We start from the raw sequence: 21,724 nt of genomic DNA, 5'->3' as shown, positions 1-21,724 counted from the left end.
CTTATCAGGACCTAGTTAATAATATTCTAGGTTGATTTTTTAAAAAGAAAAACAGAAAAGCACATTCTTCAATATCAAATAGCCTGGACTCATTACATCTTTCAAAAATAGGTACTCTGTTAATGAATAGCTACTAAAAAAAATTAAACTGAAAAAGAAATGCAATAGTTTAAAAAAAAAACCAAGACTATAAAACATAACACTATTATATAAATCCAAATATAATTATACATATACAAAGTATACAAAATACATGTATACAGAAAATCCTAGAACATTATAATGTAATAGTCACCTCTGGGTTGAAGGATAAAAACTTTTCATTTTCCTTTATATACTGTCCAATTTCTTTAAAATAATTCTATATAATTAGACTAGAAATACTAAAAATAAACTAGAAGAATATACTTATATACTGAATGAGAAATAAAAATAATTATGTTTAAAAAGTATAACAGCAAGAGATCATACAAATACACACTGTGAATTTCACAATGTCCACCTCTTGAACTGACAGAATTATCCAGGATGCTGATATAGTTCCAAAGAGTTAAAGAACTACTTTATAAAAAAGAAGAAGAAAGTGCATTCAGAGTTTGAGGCCTATTCTTCTTGTATTCTAGATAGTATGAACCTTTTTTTACTTTGAGAGGGCATTTGACTTTGATAACCCTCTTCAGAGCCAGGTCTGATGAGTATGGCAAATAATAACATTCCAGTTAGACAAATAACAAAGGTCTAACATCTTTACTATATAAAGACCAACAATCTACTAAAAATGGGCAAAGAAACTGAAGAGTCAGTTCACTGAAAAAGAAATACAAATGGCTCTAAGCATATGAAATGCTCATTAATTAAAGGCAATAATTAAAACAATAAAATATCATTTTCTACCTACTCTATAGGCAGAAGTGAAAATCCTTGATAATATACTAACTTGGCAAAGGTCTGGAGAAAAGCAAGCACACTTTTATGTTGTTGTTGAGAATGCAAAGTAGTTCAACTATTTTGAAGGGCAACCGACAACATCTAAAAAACTTAAAATGCATGTACTTTCTGACTCATCAATTCTAGTTCTAGAATTATCTTATAGCCATGCTTGCACAGTGGACATGCACTGGAGTACTATTTGAAATAATAAAAAACTAGGAACTACCTAAGCGTCCAATAGTAGGGACTGGTTAGATAAATTATGAAACTCATATAATGAAATATTATGACGTCATCAAAAAGGTGAGGTAGATAGATGTACATATATGTATGTTGAAATAAAATGACCCCTGAGACAAATTAAGTGAAGGAAACAAAGTAGAGAACAATGTGCATATAGTACACAAGCTTTGGTTTCTGACTTTTTAAGTCTGACACACAGGAACATGCCCAAGCACAAAACATCTGAGTGAATACAAAAATAGCTGGTACAGAATTTAAGTGAGAAACAGACAATTCACAATTACAGTTGGAGATTTTAAGGCTTCTTTCAGTAACTCATAGAAAAATGATAAATAAATTAGTAAAGACTTTGATTATCTGAACACTATCAACCACTTTGATCTAATTGACATTTATAAAGTACTACACCCTATAACTTCACAAAACACTTTCCTTTCAAGATACCAAGATAGACCATGTTAGGCCATAAAATAAGTATTTAGAAAAGGATTAAAATAATAGAGTATGTCAGGAAACCCCCAATATTTGGAAATGACACACTTCTAAACAATCCGTAAGTCAAATTCATGGGTTGTATTAATTTAACTCCCCCCTTAGAGGAACTTCTTGAGATAAAAAATACATTGCATTGTTAATTTCTTGTTACCATTACAATGCCTTGCGGGGATTAGTTTCTTGAAAAAATTTGTTATTAAAAATAAACTATGAAGTTAAAATAATCTAATTTTACTACTTAAAGAACTTTCTACTAACATCTTATTTATATTTATTTCTAATTTAAAATATTCAAACTAAAATGTTATACAAAAAGACTTACTTGATGATGAATAATAAATCATAAAATATTCTCATACTCTGATACAACCCACTAGAGAATCTTATTTCATTTTGTTACAGAAAAGTTAGCTGCCTTTTAAGTGGTTTTATACTCTCCTCCTGGTCTCCAATCCTACAGAAGACAACAGGTATGTATTCATTCACACAGCAGCAAATGTGCTTGAATTAGTATTTACTACATTAAGATGCTAGTCGTTCTCATTAGATTTTTTCATAGGAAAAAGTTGTTGATAATACAAATTTTAGTTCTCCAATAAATAAGAGGTTATAAAACATAATATAATAACTCAAAAAATGTTATAGTATTTGCTACTACAAATACAGGGTGGGCAAAATAAGTTTATAGCTGTAAGTATGCAAAACATTAATGAGGTCATTAGTGCCTCACAAAAACTTTACACATCCTCTAATTTACCAGGAAAGCTGTTACACCTCCAAAGGATTCCAAAGAACTGAAAACTTAACTAGAATTTATTCTAGGCAGCAATTTCCATGCGTAATTAATATGACTGAACAAATTCACTAAATAATGTAGCAAATATCAAGTCTTTGAAAAGCATCTAATAAAAGTGGAAAATGTGTCACTATGCAATGTTAAATAAAGGTGAAATTTCATTTTGTGTAAGTTTAATATATAAAAATGCATGCATATGCATAGAATAAGATTGTAATAAAATAAAGAATAAATTTATTGGTCGTTTTCTTAAATTTTCAAATTTTCTGTAATAAACATGGTTTCATTTTATTAACAATTAAAAGAAATATTATTATACTTACATTAGCCACCTTTTCAACATAAGTCTTCATTGTTTTCACAATCACTTTCCTGTCCTTAAAAAAAACACAAAACTCAACTTTTAATTAGAGATTTAAGGTATTTCATAGATAAAATTTTGATTTAATATTAAGTTGTCATTGGAGTGGCTTTATACTATCCTCTGGTCTCGAACTATTTCCATTAGTTAAAATAATTATACAGCCAGAACAAAAAAAAATTGCAATATATTAGCCCTTTCAGAGCTATTAGGATCTTACATTTGTATGTGATATCCATTCAGACATAAATATGAGTCATAAAATTATCAGTTGCAAGACTAACCTAGTGAAATGACCTTCTTTTACAGTGAGAAATGAGAGATCCCTCTTCCAATGTCTGAACAGTCTTCAAATATATAGTCTATGGCATTCAATACATATTTGTTGAAATTAAATTTGTATTCATGTAAAATGTGGACAAAGTACAGCGGGGCCTTGACTTACGAGTTTAATTCGTTCCGAGACCGAGCTCGCTAACTCAAATTACTCTGTCAACTCAATGCAAAAAATCGGCCGAGAGACAGCTGGTATCCCAAAAAACTCCTTAGTCGGGACACTCATAAGTCAAGGCCCCACTGTACAACTGTCTTTTAAAGGCAGAATTATACTGATCAAAGAAATGAGAATCAGTTGTTAAACTTCTGTAGTTAATATGGACTTTTCCCTCAAAATACTTAACATCTGTATGAGCAAATGTGTAACTGTTCATTATCTCCTCCCCCTGCTTCCTCTCCCATTAAGATAAATAAATATTGTATTGATTTGATTGACAGATCCCTTCCCAAATAATGACAACTCAAGATTTTCACACTTAACTGAAAACTCCAGCAGTGAAAAAAATTGTTGTTATAAAGTATAAAGTTAAAATAATCTGACTTTACTACTTAAAAATGTCTTTTACTACTACACCTTTTAGAGCTAGGCCCAAAGAAGGCCAATTCCTGTGAGGCCCTGAGGCACAACTTTGCAAAGATAAGCCGTTTATGCACAACGTAAGACCTAAGGAGACAGAAAGTCTGAGGGAAGCAGGCCAAGCCCTGACACTTACCTTGGGCGTGCCATGCCACAGGCAGTGCATGGCCACTCTGGCACCATCGTGTGTGTGTGCCAGGTACACCACCGCTTCACGGATGGCTTCGATCATTTCCTGGGGAACAAATGCCATCAAGGCTTTAGTTTATGCTTTCTTTCTGCCTTTAAAACTAATCTGTCTGCTAGGGAGCAGTTAAGCGCAGAGAATGAAAAAGATTATAGGTAGCAAACAATTTAATTTTTCATTTTGTAGACAAGCACACGCATATATATCATCTTTCTAGGAATATTCTTTTCCATCAGGAGTGACAAATACTGCTGACAAGCAATTTCTATTAAAATACACTTCTATTTTATCAAATATGTCTATATTAAAATACAATGTCTATTTAAATAAGAATGCATATATACAATATATTCTAAATGATTTTTTAAGAAAAAGAAGGCTAGGAAGTGGCTATGGTAAAAAGAAGAGCCAGATAAAATAAATAAATAAAATGCTGTTTCCTAAAAGGAAGAGAACCAAAACACTAGTTTGGCCTAAAAAGTTTCTCTTTTTTAGTTTATCACTGGGTTACTTCTAAGAAATCACATTAATAATTCACCATAAAAACACTAAATAACATTTCCCTAATAAAATTAATCTCTATATTAGACTAGGCCAATACTATCAATGACTCTTTAGTAAAAAACCAATTGTTACTTTCTTTAAGGTAGTCTGGCTTAAATTGTATTTTGGAATTATAGATGTAAATGAGTTCTGGCAGTTAACAATTGCAGGGTCCCATTTTAGCCCATTCCCAGTGAAAAAATTTATATTAAATAAGTAAGTACAAAGCCTCCTTCCTGCCAGGAGAGAGGAAGGTAGGTGCCTATTTTCTTCAATAAGGAACAAGCAATTCCATCCTTAATTATCTTACAATCCTTACCCAGGATGAATCTCAACAGCACAGCTTTCAACTTATGTACCTAAACTTATGAATCTCTTCAAAGCTCTCCAGCTGGAGAGCTATATATATATATTCCAATTATGCTTCCACTATCCCCAAAAGGTTTTTTTGTCTCTCTTTTGAAAATGCCCCCAGGGCCAGAAAAGAGTTGCCTCATCACTTTATATTGACACTGGGTTCTCAGTGATTGATTTTGCTATTACTAAAACACATTTAACACTAAAAACAAAGATTTTCCACCACTGAATGTATTGACATGATCATTTTCCAGTTCTGAAAACAGTCCTGCCTCAGTACATCTAGAACTGTGAGATACTCTGCTATGCAGGGGCAGGAGAGAATTCCCCCAAAGAGAAGCAGCAGCTGCTATGGTCACTGAGCCACAAGCTCAGGTGGGTGGTTATTCTTGGGAAATTATTTTGTATGTCAATTTCCGGCAGGTCAAAATTCCTATGAATGTTTAGTCTGGCATATGTGTTAGGAAGTCAGTGTTACTACTTTAGTGATCCCTTATTATTAGGATGAGGACAGACAATGAGCTCACTGTATGGTGAGGCAAGCAAAGCTCAGGGGACTAAATGATGAATTCTCATTTGTATTCCCATCACTGACTTGAAGGGCAGTGCAATTTACCTTTAGTCTCTGTTTCTTTTCTATCACATGAGGTCCAATTTTTTATGGTTCATTTAGTTTTACATAATTGTCCTCCTTTAATCTTTCCCGCTCTCTAATCTGTTAACACCAACATAATTTTTTTGGTATCGGTACAGGTGAATTTCAAACTACTTGAATCTCCCTCTATTTGTTAGTTAATCTTTAAATTAGGTTAGCTAGAGGATACTCTGGATTATAATTAAAATATAAAAATTAAATGGAGTTGATAAAACTATGATCAATTCTATTGCCTTCCGGTAAAAATCTAAAGGCAATTAGCAGAGTTGCTTAAAGGAAGTTTACTGCATTATCTTCTTTAAATAAGTAGCTTTTCAAAATTCCCAAAAGACAGTGTATATCAAAGCAGTATTTTACATATTAACATGGCTCTTCTATGTTTTGGTCTAAAAACTAAAACCAAGAACTTACTGATCTTAGCTTTGGGGGCGCATAGGTAAAAAAGTCCAAGAATACTTTATGCACCAATGAGTGCTTAATCACAGCTTCCCTGGAAATAGAAAAAAGGGAAAAGAGAATACATCAGATCTGCCACTACACTAATACAGACATAGTAACCTCAGTTGTCCTAAAATAATCAAAGCAAGTGAAATGGTTTCAGGGAATTTAATTCATCAAAAGACAGATTATATCTTTCAGCAATATTAAGATTAAAAAAAATAACGTTTAGCCCTAGCTGGTTTTGCTCAGTGGTTAGAGTGTCAGGCTGCGAACTGGAGGGTCCCGGGTTCGATTCCCAGTCAGGGCACATGCCCAGGTTGCGGGCTTAATCCCCAGCATGGGGCGTGCAAAAGGCAGTCCATCAATGATTCTCTCTCATCACTGATGTTTCTATCTCTCTCTCCTTCTCCCTTCCTCTCTGAAATCAATAAAGAAATATATTTTTTAAAAAAACCTTTTAGAGTATAGAAATATTTTAGTGCTTACCATCTATGATCAAAACCAGGATACAGATCACTAGTATTTAACCAGCAGATGAAATCATTGAAAATACACTCTCTTAAATAAGAACATCTATATTCTTTACCCAACAATGGGCACATGATTATAAACCTATTTTCTTTCTGTCAAGCACCCTTCACAATGCATGTTTCATAAAATAATTTTAGCAAAGTTAAAACCCAAGTAGATCAAAACATTACCAGCAACTGCCAACACCTAACTGACCCAGACTTCCTAGTGTGACACTTGGTGAATTCAGGTGTTACAGTGGAGGCTGATGGTCAGGCACCAACAACTTCAAGTTCACATTGAGTGTTTAAATAGACAGCAGAAACATATTGCTTTTAGGGGCAAAGCACTGTTCTGAGTATTCTGGAAATATCAACCCATATTCATGAAACTCTGTAACAGGGGTCCTCAAACTACAGCCCGCGGGCCACATGCGGCCCGCCAAAAACATTTATCCGGCCCGCCGGGTGTTTTTGCCACCGCTGCCTGTCCTGCTTAGCAGCCGACTTGTCCCGGGCCCGCAGTGTGCATGTGTGGAATGTCTGAGGGACAGTGAACTGGCCCCCTGTTTAAAAAGTTTGAGGACCTCTGCTCTATAAAATATGTACTATTATTATCCCAATTTTTATAGATATGGAAACTGAGGCACAGAAAGGTTAAGTTGCCCAAGGTCACATAGTTAGTGACTGAGGGGGCACCAGGATTCACACCCAGGCCGTCTGGTCTGAGGCTACATCTTAATCCCTCCACCATGGTCCAAATGCCCAATTTCTAAGACTTACAATCCAACTGAAATAACATTATATTTGGAAAACTATCCATCATTCTATGCAAGGGCTATACAAAAACTTTCCTCCTTCAAATGCTATTTGTTAAGAAAACAACAGCAACAGCTTCTTACTTTTGGGCCATTGGAGTTAGAATCTGTTTCATTTCATCCATGATAAGCTCCAGTTTTTCTGGCTGTACCTTTAACACTTTGTCCAGAGTTGGGTGATCTGCTGACTGCAACAGAAAAAACATTAAAGCCCTCTAAACTTAATGACGTTTCTTCAGCTTCATAGCAAAGAAAACCAATAACACTCACTTAAATAAACTTAAAGTTTCAGACATCCCATAAACATATAACAAAAGCCCTGCTATAGATACACTTGTAGAGTAATTCTTGATTATCTCATTCTCAGTGTGTACACCCACCAATGTACTTAAAAGAGCCATGCTAACCAACCAACTCAACAGCCAATAGGTACTTGTCAAGCACCTAACAGGGGTGGGCAAACTTTTTGACTCAAGGGCCACAATGGGTTCTTAAACTGGACCGGAGGGCCGGAACAAAAGCATGGATGGAGTGTTTGTGTGAACTAATATAAATGCAAAGTAAACATCATTACATAAAAGGGTACGGTCTTTTTTTTTTTTTTTTTTAGTTTTATTCATTTCAAACGAGCCGGATCCAGCCTGCAGGCCGTAGTTTGCCCATGGCCTACCACATGCCTAATCACAAAATCAAGTAGTCAGCTGAAAATCCTTGCCAACATGTGTTTTGTACTCACCTACAGCGACAGTTACAAAAGAAATAAAGCACTAAATTCAATCCAGGACTTGAACCTGACTGGTAGAGGCAACCCAGGAATTAATCCATATCCCTGGAGGTGAGTGTGGGCATTTATGTCCCAAGTCTGGAAGAGATCCTTTAAATGTCCTATTCGCATTCCTGGCCTTTTCCAGATTCAGTCCCTGTGACTATATCCAACGTTGGGCCTCTCTACTCCCATTCCTCTCTAGATACAACTTGGAGAAGAGTAATCCACACACATGAAGAAACACAGGAAAAGGCAGCAACAGGGAGCCCAATGCACTTTGGCCAGAAGCTTCACTTCTGTTAAGAGTCTTCTACCTAGCCCTAACCGGTTTGGCTCAGTGGATAGAGCATCGGCCTGCAGACTCAAGAGCCTTTTACCTCAGTCTATCTGACTGCAGAAACGGAAGTACTGAAGCATTACACACGGCATTTGGGAGGGAGTAACGACAGTTCAATTTAAAGGGGATTTAAAAATAGTGCTCCGGGTGAAAGAGAAAGTATAATCACTTGCTCACTATACTGGAGACAAAATAACTCATAAAAAAAAAAAGGGTCTTTTAAGATGGTCTCTTGAAGGACCAGCCAAAGTAAAAATACAGTTTGAAAACAGGGCATCAGAAGGTAAGTAACAGCTCACAGGAAAAGCAAAAACGCTAGAAAAATGCTTTGAAGTGCTACCTTGTAAAGCTGAAATGTGTTCCCATAGAGCTCCTCTGTCAACATGTTTCTCTGCTCTAAAATGGCTTTGTCGTTGTATGCGTACTCCACGATGGCCGAGGCTTCCGCGTGTCGGAGCATCTTCCTCACGTGGCCTTTAAAACTTCTGATTATCTCTGCAATCTGAGGTTTACCCCTAAACCCGATGAGATAATGGGAAAAGGTAAGTGATACAGGAGAAGGCTGGGTAACAACAAAACATGACTTGACACCAGCATAACTCCTGAGACCAACTCATCATGAGGGCTGAGGGGTGTCTACCACAGAGAAATGCTGATGGGAAAGAAAATCAAACTGCCTTGTATTTCTACCTCAAGCTTCTAAGTTACTCGGCGGCCGAAACCTGGTTCTGCTTATCAGCTGCAAGACCCTGAACAAGTTATTTAACCTCTCTGTGCCACAGCTCCTTCATTCATAAAATAGAAAGAATAATGTTCATGTGAGGATTAAATGAGCTAAGATGTACTGAGAACTATGACCAGCTCGTAATAAGTGCTCAATAAATGTCAGTTCCCATTAAATTATTCAGCTTGAGAAAAGTAGGGAAAGAGAAAGGGGAAGGTAAAAGTCAAAGATGCATAGAAATAGGAATAAAACATATTCTAAGGATGCTCTTTTAAAACAGAACTTAATCACAAGTATTTATATTACATCCTAAAATCAAGCAGCTGATAATTATAGTCAGGAATAGCTGTTGAAAATTTTGTCAACAGTACTTTTTTGTTGATTAACATATTTTGGCACATTATTACACTCAGAAAGAGAAATCAAGACAAATATCAATTCCACCTAATTCAAGAAATCCTCCCATCTTGACATTTCTTCATCTTATTATTTTTTTAATTCTTACTCCAAGATATTTTTCCATTGATTTTGAGAGAGAATGGGAGAGAGAGAGAGGGAAAGACAGACAGAAATGTCGACGTGAGAGAAACACATCGATTAGTTGCCTCCTGCATGTGCCCTGGCCAAGGCAAGGGCTGGGGAGGAGCCTGCAATCGAGATACCTGTCCTTGACCGGAATCAAACCCAGGACCTTTTGGTCCACAGGCTGATGCTCTATCCTCAGCCAAACCAGCTAGGGCCCATCTTGACATTTCTTGACCCACTGGCTCTGCCTCTGCCTCTGTGTGTACTCACCTGCACCTCCCAACCCTCTCCCCTCTAAATACTGGTAACAAATTACAAGTTAATTATCCTACTTCTCTTCTTCTAGGGTTTCAAAATATATACTAAGAATGGTGAAGGCAGTGCCATCAATTTACATCAATTTCAGTATTTGTTCTTAAGATCACACTCCCTGGAAACATTACAAGCAACTGTTGAGGGTCACATTCTTATGGTCACAGACATTCAAGAAACATTTGCACACAACTGGCACCCACATCTTTAAAAAACTAATATAAATAGATTTTATAAATAAAACAACTCACCCATACATGAGAAATTTCTTAACAATATTTCTGGAATATTTAGCTTTACTTAATTCAACCAAATCATCTGGAAAACAAAATATATTACAATGACTCCTTAGAAACAAAGGAAAGAACTAAATAAATGCATAATCCTGGGAATATAAACAACTAGCCCTCTGTCTATCCCAGGCAAAGAACAAATAAAAATTTAAACAGTCCTACAGAGGACACACTGCTTTCCCACAACAGAATTCTTTTGCAGGACAGTCTTGGGTATTTCAAGAGAAAACAAGTGACTCATTACACATGATTAAAATTAATCTTCAAAATATAAGAAATACCTCGTAGTTCTTCAAAAGCCTGTTTTCTCTGTTCTTCATTGCCAAACTGAATGTAACACTGGATCACACGAGTTGAATCATGAGCAAATGCAATCTGTAGGAAAGACAGTTTGGGCCTTTAGACTAATTCTCTCTGAGATTTATGTTTCTATCATCCTATCTTATCCTATATAAAAAAAGGCTAATATACAAATCGACTGAACAGCAGAACGACCAGTCACTATGACGCGCACTGACCACCAGGGGGCAGACGTTCAAAACAGAAGCTGGCCCCTGGTGGTCAGTGCGCTCTCACAGGGGGAGCAATGCTCAGCCAGAAGCCGGACTCACAGCTGGCGAGCACAGCGGTGGTAGCAGGAGCCTCTCCTGCCTCCACAGCAGCACTAAGGATGTCTGACTGCAGGCTTAAGCCATCAGTCAGACATCCCCTGAGGGCTCCCAAACTGTGAGAGGGCACAGGCTGGGCTGAGGGACACCCCCCACCCCCGAGTGCACAAATTTCATGCACCAGGCCTCTCGTATTATTTATGTTTTATTACTATCGCTTTCAGAATTCCTTGCTAGATAAAAGGTAGGGTCTCCATGGATAAAATTAAATCTAAGCTACTGGGGAGTAAAAACACCCGTTTTAATGGTACAAAATGGCATTCTTTGGTTTTGCTGCCTAAAATACAGCACTGAGACAGGAACAGATTTAACTATTTTGCAAGATTCCGATCATTATTATTTAAAACCAAAAATCAAAGCAAACCTGTCTAATGATTATACATACCATATTTCTCATTCTCTGAAAGTTACTTTCCCTAAAAGGGAATTTTCTTATTCAAAAATTCTATTCTTTTATGATCTTTTTAAATCTAAGAAAGTTTGGCTTTGGCAACCAAAGATATAGATCTAAAAAAAGTCTTGCTACACAAGTCAATACACACATTGGTAATCGTAAGTTAATCCCTCCATTTCTTACATTTTTATTATGATTTCCTAAACATTTATCAAATTATATTCCTAGAAATTTGTTGTATTTCAAATCTAATTCCCCAACCCACTCCCTCATCACAACTACTGGATAGATTAGGTCCTCAATGAAGGGAGGACTTGCTGATCAATTTTCTATAGCAACAACTATCAGTTATGCAAAATTATTTTTTACTATGATATAGTACCTGTCTGCTTTAATAGTGCTTATTAGTTGCTCAATCTGTCTCTAAAATGTTTTAATTCCAATAAATCAGAAGGTGAGGTACACACCCATCAAAGCCACAGATTTCATTAGAATTTCCTTAAGGGGTATTTATATAGACATTAATGACTAAAACCAAAACAATTTTTAAAAAATAAGGCCGCTTTTGTACATATATTGACTACTTACTACATACCCAATATACATGGTTTAAATATATTTTTCTCATGTAGACCTCAAAGCCACCTTAAGAGTGGGCTGTTGCTATTCCCACTTTACAGATGAGAAAAACAAATGTATGAGACATTAAGGAACCTGTAATCCCTGTGACCCTGGAGATGAAAGTTAACTTGTCTGAGTCCCAGATGTATGAAATGTCTAATAGGGATAATAACGCTAAGGTAAAGGAGGCAACATATGCATTGGTTAGCACAACTCCTAGCACACAGTACATAATAAATATGTTGTAATTGTCCAAAGGTACAGGTGCTAAGCAGCAGAGTGAATTGAACACCAGATTTAAACACCCACGTCCATGGGCATGTACTAATAACCTAAGAGTAACTGGGGAAGGATCCTGAGTGTAAAATGTTTATATATAGAGGATAACAGACTGCTGGAGCAGAGAAACAGTTCTTTCTAAAAAGATCCTGCCAGATGTATAAGGAAGCAGCAGCGAGGAACTTTCCTTCTAACTGCAATGTAGCCTGTTAGACCTCTGTACATGGTTTGGCACATGCTGCTCCTCCAGAGTCCCCAAAGCTACTGAGTCTGCTGTCTCACAGGTGAACAGTCGCTAAGTATTTATCCAAATACACGAGTCAACTGTTTACTATAAACAGGACTAAACATCAACAATGAAAATTACGTTAGAACTCCCAAACCTGTAACATTTGAAAGATCTTTGCATGTTTGTAAAAGCATGAAAGAAAGAATAGTTTGCATCACATGCCTAAAAAGCCAGTAATTTAGAACATACAAAAGAATAGAGTCCAGAGCAAGACATTTTACCACATACTACTTAACTAATAAATTCTTCAAGATAACTTTCAAGAACACTGATTTATCTTAAGTAAATTATTTTAAAATGACACAGCCAAATACTTGTTTTTGTTTTTTTTTACAATTTCCCAGCAATATATTCTCTAATTATTAAACTTTTTACTTAGTCATTATTTGAAATTTTTGGCTAAATGCATTTAAAATAACAACAATTTCACTTGTCATAAATGGCCAGCTACCCTTTACAGAGTAAGTCAATTTCAACAGTTAAAATTGCAACTGTAAGTATGCCCTACTTACAGTTTTAATTTTTCCTTGAATCAACTTCTGCAAATCACTCATCAACTTCACTCTTTTTTCTTTGTCACAGTCTTTTCTATAAAAGAGAATAAAAGAGGGTGGAAACATATAGCTTAAGCGAAGACATTTTATTCACGCGAAACTAAAAACTGCTTCAGTGTATGTTCACCCCGTTAAGTGTGATTTTCTCTTTGAAGGCAGCAAACCTTTTGACATTAACATTACTATTCCAGAGCAGCCAGAGAGAAGTAATTTTCTCAAAGGCAGAAATTCATCTCACAAGGTATAATTTCATGCATCAATCTAAAACTTCACAGCCAGAACTTCAAAAGTGAAGAAAATAATAAAACAAGTGCAAGACACAAAAGATTTAAGTATCTCAAAACCTAGCTGATGAGAAATTGTCCTTCATTTTCTCAGAAATCTTTCAGGAAGGATGTCAAACCCAATTTAACTTGAATGCATTTTTATAAACATATCTGACACCATCCTAGTGATCCCCACGTTTCTAAAACAAGAAGATATCCAAATACTGATACCTCCACTGGAGTGTTATGAATGCTCCCTAAATAACCCAAGTGCTATGTCATTTGTTTATGACATCTCATTATCTACCAGGCATACCCTTACTCCTCCATCATCTCAAAGAGGCCAATAAAGATGCCACTAAGTAGCATTACCTTCTCACGATCTCCCAAATCTGCTTTGCCCGAACAACAATGTCATAGTTGGTTCTGTCACTTAGTTGTCTGCTTTGCTTCAGTTCTTTCTTCTTCTTTTTGAAATCATCCCATTTGGGTTTCTTGGCTGCTGATTCTAATTATTATAGAAATTATTTCCAATTATTTTTAACATTCTGAGTGCCACAGACAAGTATAAGTCAAGTACATAGGGCAATCACTGATCAGGATCTACATATACTATATGGGGAAACTAGAAGGAGGAAAATATCTTTCTCTATACACTTATACTTTATTTCATTCTTTGAGCAGTTTACACATTTTAAATTTGGTTCAAACTAGCCATCCATTTATTCAGTAGCTATTTATTGATTCTTAAGAGGATACCAATTAAAAAAAAAAGGAAAGCAAAAGGATTGTAAAAAGCAATTCAGAACTTTTAAGCATCTTTTTCAATTGTAAAATAAAATTCTACTTTTGAACATCAAGTTCATTGGACTTCAGGTATAATCAGTTCTTAAGGACAACAAAAATAAGTTCAAATTAATTAGTCCAAATAATTAGGTTACTTAGTCCAAATTAAAACAGGAAAAACAATGTAATAAGAAATTCACCATTCTGAGTGCTGTTATGTATTAAGTCATTTAATTCTCAGAACAACTCTATTTTAAGGTGAATACTTTTATTTATTTTTTTTTAAGATGAGTTCTGGGGTTAGACACAAATGAAAAAAGACTGTAAAATCTTATATACATGTGGAATCTAAAAATGTCAAAGACAAAAGCAGAGAGTAGAATAGCGGTTACCAGGGCAGGGAGGCGGGGAAAATGGAAAGATACTGGTCAACGGGTACCAATTGTAGCTAACAGGATGAGTAAGTCTAGAGATAATGTATAGCATGATGACTATCCTTAATACTACACATTTGCTAAGAAGTAGGTACTATTATTGCCCTCCCTTTCACATTGGGGAAACAAAGGCATAAAGTAGTTAAGCTCCCAGGTTCAAGGTCATACAACTGGTAAGTGGCAGTGTCGGGATTCATATCCAGAGACAACTCTGAAACTTTATGCTCTGCTTCCTTTTACTCATGACAATGCACAATCAAAAGTTCTAAGTTCTCTACAAACAGAGCAATTCTATAAAAGTCAAGTGTCTTTCTATTAGTATTTTTTGTCCTCAAAACCAATTGAATCAAAAAGCCTAAAGAGGCCAAAGAATAACTTAATGTGTATTGTTAACATGAGTATTCTCTTCAGAGAATTAGTTTTTTCTGATTAGAAAATACACTCATTATAAGAAACTTAGAAAATGCAAAAACAAAATTCTTCTATAATCCCAAAACTTAGATATAACCATTGACATTTTATTTCCTTCTTGTCTTTTTATCTATGCATGTTTTATATTACTCTTCCTAAAAATTCAGAATCTGTCTTCACTTAAACTTCATAACTATATTGCAAGCGTTTTTCCATGAAAATAACTATTCCTTGAAACTGTAATTTTTAATGGCTATACAACATATGTATTCCCCTTACTGGTTATTTATTCCTGGCCTGGTAATAGAGGGTTATAGGTAGCAGAGGGCATATTTACCTTTGATATTAGACTATCATGCACTATACAGCCAAGGACAATAACTGACTCAGAGCTCATTTAATTCCATAAACATTTGGGCACCCTTGACATATGCCATGCTAGGTTGCAGTAGACATACCAATTTGGGGAATGTCTAGCATATAATCCCCCTCAGTTGCTAGAATAAAAATATGAGAAAATAAAATCAGAGTTCCATTTCGAGATGTCAGGAACATGTCTCCCAAAGAAGAACGAACCCAGACTATAGCATGACAGGATCATGTGAGAGTGTGTGTGTTTAAAAATCAGGTGCCCAAATCCTAGTAGGGAAAGGAAGATTTAGGAGCTATTAGACGAAGCAGGAAAGAGAAACTATGGGGTGTGGGTGTGTGATGGGGGGAAGAGGAAGAAAAAAGGATCAAGAGAAAACATTGAAGCTAGAGCATGCAAGAACCCTGCAGACCTAGGAGAAACAATGAAAACTATTCCTTCCTTCCCCTCTCCCAACCTCCCTGTGTAAAGGCTGCTGTCCCTCTAGTGAACAGCCCAGGCAGAGTAGAGAGCAGGGACCTGGGTTAGGGAACAAGTGAGAAGGCTGTATGGCAGTGGTCTCAGTTGGCAGCAGAGGAGCAGTGTTATGAGATGCCATCTTGGAGAAAAAGAGAATGAAAGACACCAGAGAAAGTCCCATGATGCTGCAGAGCACATGTAAAGTGGAGGCCAATGCAAGATAATACACAAGAGGGGCACACTGTACAAGAAACGGCAAGGCTCTGGCTTAGAAACGACCCCTGGAACAGCCTGATGAAGAGATGAGCAGTGTGTTTCAACAGACACATGGGAGCCCTGCCAGTACATCCCATCAGTGAGCAACTTGTCCTGAACCAATGAAAGTCAAATATGCCAGGTGTACTCTACACCCTCCTTGGAACTGCCTGCTGGACCTGAGCCACCTGATGGGTTGACCTAAGCTCTGTGAAAGGACGGTCTATATGTCTCTTGATCACCAAGGCATCCGTCCGTAGCCAATGCAGATATATATATATATATATATATTTTTTTAAATATCTTTTTATTGATATCAGAAAGGAGAAGAAGAGATAGAAACATCAATGATGAGAGAGAATCATTGATCGGCTGCCTCCGACATGCCCCCCCACTGGGGATTGAGAACACAACCCAGGTATGTGCCCTTGACCGGAATCGAACCCGGGACCCTTCAGTCCGCAGGCCGACGCTCTAGCCACTGAGCCAAACCGGCTAGGGCAATCCCATCTACTTTTCACCCCCACCCCAAATGCTGCCTGTCAAGGAACAATGGGAGGCCACTAATAGTTCTAGAGTCCCTGTGCACAGTGGTCCTGGCAATAGCGCAGGTAGGGCAAGCCTTCCACAAAAACCATGCCGAAGGAACCAGTGCTTACCATCACTTTTACTGTCCGGCTGGAATTTTCTCTTCTTGTTGAATTTATTTGCCTGCTGGGATTTGTTCTTTGGTATTTTATCCCCTTGTTGTTTATTCCTGAAATGTTTCACACCTTTTTTCCCTGGTTTTGTGGCACTTTTCTGAAAGTTCTTAGATGTGATTTTAGGTCCACCTTCCTTAACAACTTTTCTTGGGAGTGTCTTTGAAGAACCAGAATCTAGTGAGGATACAAAATGATCATTAGTTCAATAATCCCGAGCCTAGATCTCTTGTATCCACTGGGTTGTATTTGTTACAGAAAATTATACCCTCTTTAGTGAAAATACTTTGTCCTACTCTCAAATATGGAGCAAAGGATTTAAGATACCAAACCAAAATTTAAAAACTTCCTCTGATTACAAAACTGTAATATTACAGGTTCACTACAGAAAACCTATAAAGTAGAGGCATGCATAATAAAAACTATACATAATTCTAGAAATAACCAGTTCAGTATATTTCTCTATTTTAAGCATAGAGTAGAAGTGAGGAATTATTTATACACCTTTGTATTCTAATTTAATGACTCCATATCATTAGTCTTTACATATAACTTCTAAAAGTTCAATAACATCTTAGGAATCTAAAAATAGAATAAACACTTGAAATTTAAGAGGTATATCATATAGGCAAATTAAGGATGTTAATTTTTCAAAAATTCTAATTTTCAAAAATAATTTTCAAACCCTATAATAAAGTTATTTGACAAAAAAATCTTCTTTGGTCAATAAAGTTTGCAAATTAAATACCAAACAAATGAAATGAAAACTGCAACAGCTAAGACTGCTGTAAGAAAAAACAAGGAAAGATTGCTTAGGAAACATTTAATCATTTACACAGACTGACTTTTCTATTCTGCAATACTGACACCTGATGGAATATGAAGACATCACAATTAGAAATCTTGAAGATAAAAGTATATGGTTTACCAGTATTATATACTAACCAACCACAATTTATCAAACATTAAAATAAAATGTGGTGAATTGGTGTAGCTAGCATGAGGCAACAGTATCACTAGCTGATGCCCCTCCCTCCAATTATAAAGGCCAAATAAATAACCACACCAGAAGCATATTTTGGTAAGGCTATCTTACCATTGTTCTTATAAAATCTGTTTTTTTCTTGTGACGTCTTTGTACCTTTTCCTGTGAATTTTTGTTTTGCTTTGACTTCCATCATGGCAACTCTGGAAAACAAAAACAAAACCCAAAAGGATCACTGAATTGCTGTCATCTAAGTCATTAAGTAGTCACTGCAACATTTAGTCCGAGTTCTTACATACAGGGCAACCCACACATGTCCAGGAAGTAAACAATCACTGCTCCTAAGATTTTACAATGGGAAATAAATACCAACATAAAAAATAAGAACACACACACACACACACACACACACAGACAAACTTGCACAAGTGCACCCTGGCTAGTGTGTAAATTATTCGGAGGCAACACTTCAGTAATAGTACTGGCTAAAAGCAGAACATTATTTACATTAAATATGATATACATGTCAGTATTTGTGTTTTTTATAACGGGGGAAGATTTTGTGATGAGAAACTGAAAATATTACCATTTGTTTTCTTGGGTCTCTATCCTAAAAAGCCAGAAACAATAGGTTGCATTTACCATATATTCAAATTTAATGAACAAAAATAAAAAATTATCTAAAAGTTTCCTAACACAATGTAACTAAAACAAAGACTAACTTCAAATGTTTAACTTGTTACTCTTTTAAGTGTTTTCTAGTAACCCTCAAAATACTACTATGTTGAAACATTTAATAATTTGAGAAATCTGCCTAACAGGTCACTTCTGGGTACAGAAACCCCATGGTACACAGGGCAGACAACAGATAATCCCTCACTTACCCAAGGATCCTGAAAGCAGCAGAATACGTCAAAAGCAAAAGTTATTTGGCTATTTCTCCACCTTCCAAAACTGTATATTCAATTCTTTCCTAAATTTCTAAAGTCGATGCCCTAGGGTAGATGTTGGGATCCCTAGACAATATCGTATTTCTATGACAGTTTGTCAGTCTCTAATTGTTTCTCATGACTGAGACACTTTTGAAAACTACTGGTCAGGCACTTTGTAGAATATCCTTCATTTGGGGTTTGTCCGATAGTTTTCTCACTGTTAAGACTGGCTTTATGGATTTTCAGGGAAGAACATCACAGAGGCGAAGTGCCCCTGACATTACATCATATTATGAGGAACATGGTATCAACATGACTGGCAATATTAACCTTGTTCACTTGGTTAAGGTACCGTTTGCCAGGTTTCTCCACTATGCTTCCCTTTCTACGCTCTATTTATTAGAATCAAATCACTACGTTCACATAAATTAAGGGGAGGGGAATTAAACTCTACTTCCTAGAGGAGGAGTATGAAACAATTTGTTAAAATGTGTATGTTAAAATCAGCATAGCAACTAAGAAATATTTTGGGTGATATATTTGGAGATTATGCAATATTTTCTATTTTCCCACTAATTTTAGCATTATCCAATGTATCCTCCCTGCATCCATAACTGTGGTGTTTTAATGGTGACTTTCTATTTCCTTCATTACTTCTACCTTTGTTATTTCAAATTCTTCTGTAGAGAACATTTGTTTCTTCTCCTCTGTTCATTTATTTACATCAGTATGGTCTCATAGATATTTTTATTACTTGGTTGATAACCTATTCCTTTTGTTGCTCGAATTGTTCCAACCTTGGTCAGTGGGAAATCTTTCAGTCTGCTGTGTCCTTTTGACAAGCCCCATCTTTTTAAAAAAATCATGTTCCTGATACGTTCGAAGTTCACCTTATATTTTCCTTGTGATAGCTGTGAAATAAGTCATTTCTCCAAGGAACCAGGGTCCTTGTACTGAGAATGGTATTTCAAAACCAGGAGATGAGTGCTGGGTGGGCTTGCTGCCGCTGGGGTGTCACTGCTTCTGGGTGTTTTCACCAAACAGGGCTGGTAACATGTGTGTGTACACGAGCCCGTATGAACACACAAACCTGTTTCCGTACCTATTAAATAAGCTCCTACTAACGTCTCCCAGTTCGAACCAAGTGCCACAGGGTTCTCTACCCTTCCTCTCCTGCTTATCTCTAACTTCCTTCTCTGACAATGAGAAACTTGCCTCTCCGTATCCACAATTTGTGTATTGTTTAACCCTAGCACACATGTAGGGGGTACAGATGCTAACCTGTATCCCCGTGAGACACAAACCTACCATCGGCAGTGCAGCATTTATGAGCATTATAACGGAAGTATACGCAAAGTGTTCAGGGAGCCGCAGAGCTGAGAGCCAGCTTATACCTTGTTAAGGGTAATAGCAGAGATTTCCCACAGACAGTGGGACATGGGACTGATCTTTTTTCACTCCTTTCAGCAGACTTAGCATTACGCTTTGAAAGCAGTGAACATGGAATACCCAACTTCTGAATGTAGGCATCAAATCTTGCCCGCTCTCTCCAGACTTCTCCTAGGTGACCTCATCCAATCCCAGGGCTCTCTACGCTGGAGACTCCCAAATTATCGCTCCATTAGGGACTTCTCTTGCCATCCTGACTTGTGTATCTCACTGCCTACCTGACACCTCCATTTATTTCCTTACACTTACTAAGTCCAAAACAGAATTCTTTAACTTTACCGCCACCGCAAACAACACCCAAACAATCCTCATCTTCCCCACCCTCTTCTTCTCCATCTCAGTCAATGGCACATCAGCCACTCAAGGAAAAGAACAACAAAAAACACCTAAGGTTTATCTTCTCACTTATCTGCTACGTTCAGGCCTGCGGTAAGTCTTGTTCAACCCCCTTTAAAAACACCTCTAACCCTCCACCTCTGATCTCCACTGCCACCACCTCAACCCAAACCATTATCGATCATCTCCAATGACATAATCAACAATAATACAAATTACAGGCCTTTTCTAAAGACAACCGGGGCCTACCATGTTTCTCCCTTGCTTATAAATAAATCTTCGCTGTTTTCTACACATGGAACAGAAATGGCGCTGTATTCCCAGGGAGAGAAGACCTAAACTCCCCCACCATGGCCTTCAAAGCGCCGCAGAACCTCGTCCCACCACCCTCCCCCCCTTTCTCATTCTATCTGGTATCGCTGCACTCCGAGCTCAACACATGGGTCCTTTTCCTACAGCTCCCAGCCCAGGGACTCAGCCCGAGTTACCGCTTCCACTAAAAGCACTTTCGCCCGGGCTTCGGGGTTTCAGGGCTGCCTCTCTCACGCTTTAGGTCGGCTTGCAGCGGTTCTCAACCTGTGGGTCGCGACCCCTTTGGCGGTCGAACGACCCTTTCACAGGGGTCGCCTAAGACCATCCTGCATATCAGACATTTACATTACAATTCTTAACAGTAGCAACATTACAGTTATGAAGTAGCAACGAAAATAACTTTATGGTTGGGTCACAACATGAGGAACTGTATTGAAAGGGCCAGAAGGTTGAGAACCACTGGCTTAAGGCTTAAGGATCACTTCGTCAGACTCCCCTGTCCTCCACCTCCGTTCCCAACAAGTTTCCCTTCGGCTCAGAGCCTGGCAATGTGCATTCAGGGTGCAAACTCGGCGCGTAGCACCGACTGGGCGCAGAGCGGACGCGTGTCAAACGAACGACAGGAAGACTGAACGCAACTAGCACGGGCCCGGGTGTCGGAGGGTGAAAGGGTCTCCAAACTCCCACAGCAGACACGGTCACTGAAGGCTGCCCCGCGAGCGACAGGTGCGAACACCTCTATCCTCTCTGGCAGCCCCGAGGGGCCCCCCCCGCCCCGATTCCAGCGCCCGGCGTGGGGCGAATCCCTCCCGGAGCAGTCGCCGGGCCCGCCACACTCACCGCACACGTGTGGCCGCCACCCGGCAGCTCCCGGCTCCCGCCGCCGCTTCCGCTTCCTGGACTTGCACCGCCCCCGGGTCCACGGATTTCTTCTTCCGCTGGGGAGCTTGGGTTAAAGGGCGGGGCTAGCCGGGAAGTTTGGCATTTCTATTGGTCCACCCCTATTACCTCACCGAGA

General features: G+C 37.7%; 1 protein-coding gene across 5 annotated transcripts in view; it reads right to left on the bottom strand.

The window, feature by feature from the left end:
* The window catches only part of PUM3 (pumilio RNA binding family member 3), a 40,791-nt gene extending 19,135 nt beyond the window's left edge, over window positions 1–21,656 (bottom strand). For 2 of the 5 annotated variants that reach the window (XR_009447607.1, XM_059656790.1), the window contains exons 1-12: window positions 19,376–19,396; window positions 17,789–17,880; window positions 16,651–16,869; window positions 13,649–13,784; window positions 12,969–13,044; window positions 10,487–10,580; window positions 10,164–10,230; window positions 8,692–8,866; window positions 7,333–7,436; window positions 5,892–5,970; window positions 3,875–3,973; window positions 2,788–2,841 (exon numbers count right to left, since the gene is read on the bottom strand). Coding sequence is in view for 4 of the 5 variants with exons in the window: in XM_059656790.1 (XP_059512773.1) it covers window positions 2,788–2,841; window positions 3,875–3,973; window positions 5,892–5,970; window positions 7,333–7,436; window positions 8,692–8,866; window positions 10,164–10,230; window positions 10,487–10,580; window positions 12,969–13,044; window positions 13,649–13,784; window positions 16,651–16,869; window positions 17,789–17,873 (1,188 nt within the window). In the remaining variant the exon portion in view is untranslated. Of the gene's footprint in view, window positions 1–2,787; window positions 2,842–3,874; window positions 3,974–5,891; window positions 5,971–7,332; window positions 7,437–8,691; window positions 8,867–10,163; window positions 10,231–10,486; window positions 10,581–12,968; window positions 13,045–13,648; window positions 13,785–16,650; window positions 16,870–17,788; window positions 17,881–19,375; window positions 19,397–19,917; window positions 20,748–21,546 lie in introns of those variants that run through there. The other 3 variants (XM_059656791.1, XM_059656793.1, XM_059656792.1) reach the window with 3 other exon arrangements.
* Window positions 21,657–21,724: the final 68 nt, after the last annotated feature.

The sequence above is a fragment of the Myotis daubentonii genome, chromosome 11, assembly GCF_963259705.1.
Source record: "Myotis daubentonii chromosome 11, mMyoDau2.1, whole genome shotgun sequence".
In the NCBI taxonomy this organism is placed as follows: domain Eukaryota; kingdom Metazoa; phylum Chordata; class Mammalia; order Chiroptera; family Vespertilionidae; genus Myotis; species Myotis daubentonii.
This window is presented reverse-complemented; position numbering and strand designations above follow the sequence as displayed.